The sequence below is a fragment of the Lissotriton vulgaris genome, chromosome 2_1, assembly GCF_964263255.1.
Source record: "Lissotriton vulgaris chromosome 2_1, aLisVul1.2, whole genome shotgun sequence".
Lineage (NCBI taxonomy): Eukaryota > Metazoa > Chordata > Amphibia > Caudata > Salamandridae > Lissotriton > Lissotriton vulgaris.
In genome coordinates this window covers 1,644,775,320-1,644,784,049 of record NC_141687.1, presented here as the reverse complement: position 1 = coordinate 1,644,784,049, position 8,730 = coordinate 1,644,775,320, and the positions used below count along the sequence as shown (strand labels likewise).

At 46.5% G+C, this 8,730-nt stretch overlaps 1 protein-coding gene across 1 annotated transcript; it reads right to left on the bottom strand.

Annotated features, from left to right (window-relative positions):
• Window positions 1-5,201: 5,201 nt before the first annotated feature.
• LOC147733001 (uncharacterized) lies at window positions 5,202-8,524 on the bottom strand. The gene is made up of 3 exons (XM_086958894.1): window positions 8,087-8,524; window positions 7,335-7,550; window positions 5,202-5,489 (listed from the first exon to the last, which is right to left on the bottom strand). The coding sequence occupies exons 1-3, from the start codon at window positions 8,522-8,524 to the stop codon at window positions 5,202-5,204; spliced, it is 942 nt and encodes a 313-aa protein (XP_086815020.1).
• Window positions 8,525-8,730: the final 206 nt, after the last annotated feature.

Below are 8,730 nucleotides of genomic sequence, written 5' to 3'. Positions count from 1 at the left end.
TTTTCTCCGACTTGGCTTGTTTTTGTGTGGTTTTGACCCGTATGTGACTTGTTTCGCCGCTATGCTTTGGCTTTTTTGATTGTTTTAGTTAAACGTATTATGTATGCACAGTTTATGTTCTCTTTGTGTGTGTTTTTTTAAAATTTTCTACATTTCAGTGAATGAGCTGCTACGATCGACAGGTAATTACTATTTTATTTTCATATTATTAAAGAGTGCCTTTGTGAGTTGTTACACTTTTGTTTATGCATTTCCTTTTTGTGATGTGAATATAATTATTGTTTTGGGTCTTGCTTTGCTCGCACTTGGTTTCTGTCCGGCTCCTTTCTTTAGAGTGTGTTTTGTATGTTATCAATGGCTGCTATTTAGTTTTATTTTTTGCCATGGATTGAGTTCCGTTTCGCCGTACGTGTTTTTCGGTCGCACTTGCCTTGTGTCTGGCATTTTTCTTGTTATTTATGCTATTAGTGGCTCGTCTTTAAGTTGATTGTTCGCCATGCATTGACTAATGTTTGCTAGTGTCTTCCTGGTATGCAGTTCCTGTAGTTTCGTTTCGCCTGAGCTCGCACTCTGATGTTTATTTTTTCTCCGACTTTGCTTTTTTTTGTGTTGTTTTGACCCGTATGTGACTTGTTTCGCTGCTATGCTATGGCCTTTTACTTTTTTTATTGTTTTAGTTAAACGTATTATGTATGCACTTTTTATGTTCTGTTTGTGTGTTGTTTTTTTTTCTCAACATTTCAGTGAATGAGCTGCTACGATCGACAGGTAATTACTATTTTATTTTTATATTATTAAAGAGTGCCTTTGTGAGTTGTTACACTTTTGTTTATGAATTTGCTTTTTGTGATATGAATCTAATTATTGTTTGGGGTCTTGCTTTGCTCGCACTTTGTTTCTGTCCGGCTCATTTCTTTAGAGTTTGTTTTTTCATGTTATCAATGGCTGCTATTTAGTTCGTTTTTTTGCCATGCATTGAGTTATGTTTGCGCGTGTCGTTTTGGTATGCGGGTCCTGTAGTGTACTTCCGTCTGAACTCGCCTCCTGTAAAAAATAATTTTTATGTTGCTGTTGGCTATTTTTGTTTAGCGTTTCGCCGTACGTGTTTTGTTTCGCGGCTTTGCATTGTCCTTTTGTTGTTCACATTGAAGTATTTTTATTGGTAGTATGTATGCACTGTTTATGTTTTTTTTTGTGACGTTTGTCTGGTGAATAATGTTGTAGTGCTGATGAGTGTTGGGGATGAGTGGTGCAGTGTCGTTGTAGAGTGTTGTCCAATGATTACCACCACAGTATAACTCTGCACCACAACAGTAGCACTGATCCTAACAACGGCATCACTGAGGTCCATTTATGCAACACGCAGCAATAGCACATTATCATTCTGCACCCCCACTGTACCATTGAGCAACATCAGATCATCACTCTGCCCCACTAGAGCCGTATTTAGCACACCCACAGTCTCATTTATACATACTACTGCAGTACTGTACAGCACCAAAGCATGCTTGTATAGCTGTAATTGTGTGTGCTACGTTAAAAAATGGTTAGAAAGCGTGCACTTATGGCCGGTGGTGTGTGTGACTGTTGAAAGCGTGGACTGATGCCTGTTTGTGTGGGTGTATGCCTGGTGAAAGGATGCACTGGTGACTGTTGTGTGTGTACGCCTGGTGAAAGCGTCCATTGCTAGCTGTTTGTGTGTGTGCCTGTTAAAAACGTACATGTTTGGATTGTATGACGTTTGTCTGCTGAGTAATGCTGTAGTGGTGATGAGTGGTGCTGTGGTTGTAAGTGTTTGTGTGTGGTTGTAGTGTGATAGTGTGTTGTTGTTGAATGATGCTGTTGTGGTGGTGTAGAGTGATGTTGGTGTGTTGCTGAGTGATGTTAGTGTGGTGCTTAGTAATGCTGTTGTTGTGATGTGTTGTTCTGTGCTGGTGATGAGTGGTGCTGTGTTGGTGTTCAATGATTACCACCACAGCATAACTCAGCACCACAACAGTTGCACTTCTCCCAACAACGTCATCACTGATGTCCACCAATGCAACACGCAGCAATACCACTTTATCATTCTGCACCCCCACAGTACCATTGAGCAACAACACAGCATCACTCTGCACCACCACATCCGTATTTCGCACACCAACAGTCTCATTCATACATACTACTGCAGTACTGATGACTGTTGTGTGTGTATGCCTGGTGAAAGCGTCCATTGATAGCTGTTGGTGTGTGTGCCTGTTAAAAGCGTACATGTTTTTATTGTATGACGTTTGTCTGCTGAGTAATGCTGTAGTGGTGATGAGTGGTGCTGTGGTGGTAAGTGTTTGTGTGTGGTTGTAGTGTGATAGTGTGTTGTTGTTGAATGATGCTGTTGTGGTGGTGTAGAGTGATGTTGGTGTGTTGCTGAGTGATGTTAGTGTGGTGCTTAGTAATGCTGTTGTTGTGATGTGTTGTTCTGTGCTGGTGATGAGTGGTGCTGTGTTGGTGTTCAATGATTACCACCACAGCATAACTCAGCACCACAACAGTTGCACTTTTCCCAACAACGTCATCACTGATGTCCACCAATGCAACACGCAGCAATACCACTTTATCATTCTGCACCCCCACAGTACCATTGAGCAACAACACAGCATCACTCTGCACCACCACATCCGTATTTCGCACACCAACAGTCTCATTCATACATACTACTGCAGTACTGATGACTGTTGTGTGTGTATGCCTGGTGAAAGCGTCCATTGATAGCTGTTGGTGTATGTGCCTGTTAAAAGCGTACATGTTTTGATTGTATGACCTTTGTCTGCTGAGTAATGTTGTAGTGGTGAAGAGTGGTGCTGTGGTGGTAAGTGTTTGTGTGTGGTTGTAGTGTGATAGTGTGTTGAGGGTGAGTGAGGGTGAGTGAGGGTGAGGGTGAGTGAGGGTGAGGGGTTGAGGGTGAGTGAGGGTGAGTGAGGGTGAGGGTGAGGTGTTGAGGGTGAGTGAGGGTGAGGGTGAGTGAGGGTGAGGGGTTGAGGGTGAGTGAGGGTGAGGGTGAGTGAGGGTGAGGGGTTGAGGGTGAGGGGCTGAGGGTGAGTGAGGGGTTGAGGGTGAGTGAGGGTGAGGTGTTGAGGGTGAGTGAGGGTGAGGGGTTGAGGGTGAGTGAGGATGAGTGAGAGTGAGGGTGAGTGAGGGGTTGAGGGTGAGGTGTTGAGGGTGAGTGAGGGTGAGGTGTTGAGGGTGAGTGAGGGTGAGGGTGAGTGAGGGTGAGGGTGAGTGGTTGAGGGTGAGTGAGGGTGAGGGTGAGGTGTTGAGGGTGAGTGAGGGTGAGGGTGAGTGAGGGTGAGTGAGGGTGAGGTGTTGAGGGTGAGTGAGGGTGAGGGTGAGTGAGGGTGAGGGGTTGAGGGTGAGGGGCTGAGGGTGAGTGAGGGGTTGAGGGTGAGTGAGGGTGAGGTGTTGAGGGTGAGTGAGGGTGAGGGGTTGAGGGTGAGTGAGGATGAGTGAGAGTGAGGGTGAGTGAGGGGTTGAGGGTGAGGTGTTGAGGGTGAGTGAGGGTGAGGGTGAGTGAGGGTGAGGGTGAGGGGTTGAGGGTGAGTGAGGGTGAGTGAGGGTGAGGGTGAGGTGTTGAGGGTGAGTGAGGGTGAGGGTGAGTGAGGGTGAGTGAGGGTGAGGTGTTGAGGGTGAGTGAGGGTGAGGGTGAGTGAGGGTGAGGGGTTGAGGGTGAGGGGCTGAGGGTGAGTGAGGGGTTGAGGGTGAGTGAGGGTGAGGTGTTGAGGGTGAGTGAGGGTGAGGGGTTGAGGGTGAGTGAGGATGAGTGAGAGTGAGGGTGAGTGAGGGGTTGAGGGTGAGGGGTTGAGGGTGAGTGAGGGTGAGGTGTTGAGGGTGAGTGAGGGTGAGGTGTTGAGGGTGAGTGAGGGTGAGTGAGGGGTTGAGGGTGAGGGGTTGAGGGTGACTGAGGGTGAGGGTGAGGGGTTGAGGGAGAGTGAGGGTGAGGGGTTGAGGGTGAGTGAGTGAGGGTGAGGGTAAGTGAGGGTGAGGGTAAGTGAGGGTGAGGGTGAGGGGTTGAGGGTGAGTGAGGGTGAGGTGTTGAGGGTGAGTGAGGGTGAGTGAGGGTGAGTGAGGGTGAGTGAGGGTGAGTGAGGGTGAGGGGTTGAGGGTGGGTGAGGGTGAGGGGTTGAGGGTGAGGGGCTGAGGGTGAGTGAGGGGTTGAGGGTGAGTGAGGGAGAGGTGTTGAGGGTGAGTGAGGGTGAGGTGTTGAGGGTGAGTGAGGATGAGTGAGAGTGAGGGTGAGTGAGGGGTTGAGGGTGAGGGGTTGAGGGTGAGTGAGGGTGAGGTGTTGAGGGTGAGTGAGGGTGAGGTGTTGAGGGTGAGTGAGGGTGGGTGAGCGTGAGGGTGAGTGAGGGGTTGAGGGTGAGGGGTTGAGGGTGACTGAGGGTGAGGGTGAGGGGTTGAGGGAGAGTGAGGATGAGGGGTTGAGGGTGAGTGAGTGCGAGTGAGGGTGAGTGAGGGTGAGGGGTTGAGGGTGAGTGAGGGTGAGGGTGAGTGAGGGTGAGTGAGGGTGTGATTGGCATATGTGAGTGTTTTGCATGTGTTAATGTTTATTTTAATGTAATGTGTGTTTGTGTTTTTGTATGTTATTGTTGTTGAATGATGCTGTTGTGGTGGTGTAGAGTGATGTTGGCGTGTTGCTGAGTGATGTTAGTGTGGTGCTTAGTAATGCTGTTGTTGTGATGTGTTGTTCTGTGCTGGTGATGAGTGGTGCTGTGTTGGTGTTCAATGATTACCACCACAGCATAACTCAGCACCACAACAGTTGCACTTCTCCCAACAACGTCATCACTGATGTCCACCAATGCAACACGCAGCAATACCACCTTATCATTCTGCACCCCCACAGTAACATTGAGCAACAACACAGCATCACTCTGCACTAGCACACCAACAGTCTCATTCATACATACTACTGCAGTGCGTGCAAGCTAAAGAGTGTGTGTATTTTGTATTTTTTTTCGTATGTGAGATGGATTGCCTGAATGTTGTATGTGGGTGTGACTATGTTGTATTAATTGAGTGTATTAGTAGTTATATTTTCCCTTCTGTAGTGAAAAAATTACCATAGAGGTTTATAATTTGTATTCCACACCTTTTTATTTTTGTAAAACACACAAATATTTATTTTTAAACTTTGTACAAAAATATGATAGCCTGCCAACATGCGAATTTTATTCTGAACATATGTCTTCATCGTCTTTCTCTTTAACAATATTTATGATTTTCCCATTACAAAACACCACTTCAAAAGTTTGCGGCAAAAAATGTACAAGCGCATCTCCAATGTTGTCAACATCATCATCTAACATAAACCATTTAATTAGCATCTCATTTTCTATGGGCATTGATTGATATTCGTCTGTGTTTGTCACCCTAATAGTTATAATACTAGTTTCATCTTTGGTGCTTTCGACGCCATAAATTTGAATGTCCATCTTTTCCTGTGGTGGGGCTGTTACCTGTTGAGAGAAAACAAATGCAACAATTAGTTAGTACATTTTTATACTTTATGTTTTGTGTAAGGCCCAGAGTGGGTGAAAGGGACAGAGTGGGTGAAAGTGACAGAGTGGGTGAAAGGGACAGAGTGGGTGAAAGGGACAGAGTGGGTGAAAGGGACAGAGTGGGTGAAAGGCCCAGAGTGGGTGAAAGGCCCAGAGTGGGTGAAAGGCCCAGAGTGGGTGAAAGGCCCAGAGTGGGTGAAAGGCCCAGAGTGGGTGAAAGGCCCAGAGTGGGTGAAAGGCCCAGAGTGGTTGAAAGGCCCAGAGTGGTTGAAAGGGCCAGAGTGGGTGAAAGGCCCAGAGTGGGTGAAAGGCCCAGAGTGGGTGAAAGGCCCAGAGTGGGTGAAAGGGACAGAGTGGGTGAAAGGCCCAGAGTGGGTGAAAGGCCCAGAGTGGGTGAAAGGCCCAGAGTGGGTGAAAGGCCCAGAGTGGGTGAAACGCCCAGAGTGGGTGAAACGCCCAGAGTGGGTGAAAGGCCCAGAGTGGGTGAAAGGGACAGAGTGGGTGAAAGGGACAGAGTGGGTGAAAGGGACAGAGTGGGTGAAAGGGACAGAGTGGGTGAAAGGCCCAGAGTGGGACAAAGGCCCAGAGTGGGACAAAGGCCCAGAGTGCGTGAAAGGGACAGAGTGGGTGAAAGGGACAGAGTGGGTGAAAGGGACAGAGTGGGTGAAAGGGACAGAGTGGGTGAAAGGGACAGAGTGGGTGAAAGGGACAGAGTGGGTGAAAGGCCCAGAGTGGTTGAAAGGCCCAGTGTGGTTGAAAGGGCCAGAGTGGGTGAAAGGGCCAGAGTGGGTGAAAGGGCCAGAGTGGGTGAAAGGCCCAGAGTGGGTGAAAGGCCCAGAGTGGGTGAAAGGCCCAGAGTGGGTGAAAGGGACAGCGTGGGTGAAAGGGACAGAGTGGGTGAAAGGCCCAGAGTGGGTGAAAGGCCCAGAGTGGGTGAAAGGCCCAGAGTGGGTGAAAGGCCCAGAGTGGGTGAAAGGCCCAGAGTGGGTGAAAGGGACAGAGTGGGTGAAAGGCCCAGAGTGGGTGAAAGGGACAGAGTGGGTGAAAGGGACAGAGTGGGTGAAAGGGACAGAGTGGGTGAAAGGCCCAGAGTGGGTGAAAGGGACAGAGTGGGTGAAAGGGACAGAGTGGGTGAAAGGCCCAGAGTGGGTGAAAGGCCCAGAGTGGGTGAAAGGGACAGAGTGGGTGAAAGGGACAGAGTGGGTGAAAGGGACAGAGTGGGTTAAAGGGACAGAGTGGGTGAAAGGGACAGAGTGGGTGAAAGGGACAGAGTGGGTGAAAGGGACAGAGTGGGTGAAAGGGACAGAGTGGGTGAAAGGCCCAGAGTGGGTGAAAGGGACAGAGTGGGTGAAAGGGACAGAGTGGGTGAAAGGCCCAGAGTGGGTGAAAGGCCCAGAGTGGGTGAAAGGCCCAGAGTGGGTGAAAGGCCCAGAGTGGGTGAAAGGGACAGAGTGGGTGAAAAGGACAGAGTGGGTGAAAGGCCCAGAGTGGGTGAAAAGGACAGAGTGGGTGAAAGGCCCAGAGTGGGTGAAAGGGACAGAGTGGGTGAAAGGGACAGAGTGGGTGAAAGGGACAGAGTGGGTGAAAGGGATAGAGTGGGTGAAAGGGACAGAGTGGGTGAAAGGGACAGAGTGGGTGAAAGGCCCAGAGTGGGACAAAGGCCCAGAGTGTGTGAAAGGGACAGAGTTGGTGAAAGGCCCAGAGTGGGTGAAAGGCCCAGAGTGGGTGAAAGTCCCAGAGTGGGTGAAAGGCCCAGAGTGGCTGAAAGAGATATTCCAAAAATGTTAGGTTTGTTGTGCTTACCTCCATTTTGCTATGGCGCGTTGTATTCAATATTTTCTGTGCATTGAATTCATGGACAGTTACGTGAGTGAGGGTTATATAATCTCCAAGATGTATTTTAAATAGTGATGCTTCTCTCCAGAGTGTCACTTTTATATCATCTGTTGCATCTTTTAAAGTAATCGATTTCAGTGGAGTATCTTGCCCATTGATAAAGACAGTCTTTGCGTCCTCTTCCTACACAAAAATTAAGCATTGTATTAAATAGTGACTGTAAAAACACATAGTACTAGTGCGTTGTATGAATGGCAATATAAGGTGTCATATTTAAGGACCCAAATGAACCTCCTTTTGAAAAGATTGCATTATTTATTTCGAAAAATGGCTTTGTAGAGAGTACTTGTATTTGTAGTATACAGCAAAGCACTGGCATATTATAGTTTTCCAAACTCGTACTTTCTACATAGTGTGAAAGAGTGTATAATTCTATGTGTTTTTAGCTTGTTAGTGAAGTTACCAAAGGTGTAATGTGTGTGTAAGCCAACTATGCATTTTTTTAGTTGACATGATGACATGTTTGCGTTCATACTTCCGGCACATATTGTCCCTGAAACAGTCATAAGACTTTTTAGACTTGCAATTTTAAAAATCAACAAAGAAATAAGATATGTCATTTACAATACCAATAACTCCAACTTTTCTAATGCGAGACCTATTGCATTTCCAATGCTTGTTTTTAGTTGACATGATGACATGTTTGCGTTCATACTTACGGCACATATTGTCCCTGAAACGGTCATAAGACTTTTTAGACTTGCACGTTTTATTTCCTTAATGGGAGAAGCCGATGGTGCAGGCGGATGCAAAATGTTCTTTGCTTGTTGGATCAGGCCCTCCTCAATTTTCATAGCGGGAAATTTTGTTACTTTAGTTTGCTTAGTAATTAAAATTGTTTTGTTTTTGATGATAAAGTTGCGTATCAGTAGTCCACAGTTACTTTTAGTTTGCTCGTATAAATCTTCTTGATAACAAGTACATTTCATTGTTCCAGTTTTATCTGCTAGAGCCAAATGAAATAGAATTTTCTGTTCTTGTTTTGCATTTTTGTAAGTAGTTTTTCCAGTGCAGTTGATGACATTAACTCGTATGGGTTTCTGATATGGTTTGTTGTCATCGGTATTAATGTTTATGATTTCTTCAATAGACATCATCTGAAATAGAAAATGTGTTATAACATGTTAAATACAAACCCATATTGCTTTATGATCACTGTAATAGCATTCTAAAGTACCATAGTTGTGTAGTTGTTCATTTGTATATATATGATCTAAAATGGATTGGTAGTTAGTTGTGTAACTGTTAATGAGTTGTTGACATTGTAATTTTGCTTCAAAGAATCCAAGTAATTGCTTGGTGT

Excerpts from the sequence above, each read along its gene's own strand:
- LOC147733001 (XM_086958894.1), bottom strand. The coding sequence starts at position 8,524 with ATGATGTCTATTGAAGAAATCATAAACATTAATACCGATGACAACAAA. Across the intron at positions 7,551-8,086 it reads TTTCAGGGACAATATGTGCC|GAAGAGGACGCAAAGACTGT; the intron begins GTAAGTATGAAC and ends ATTTTTGTGTAG. Across the intron at positions 5,490-7,334 it reads CGCGCCATAGCAAAATGGAG|GTAACAGCCCCACCACAGGA; the intron begins GTAAGCACAACA and ends TTCTCTCAACAG.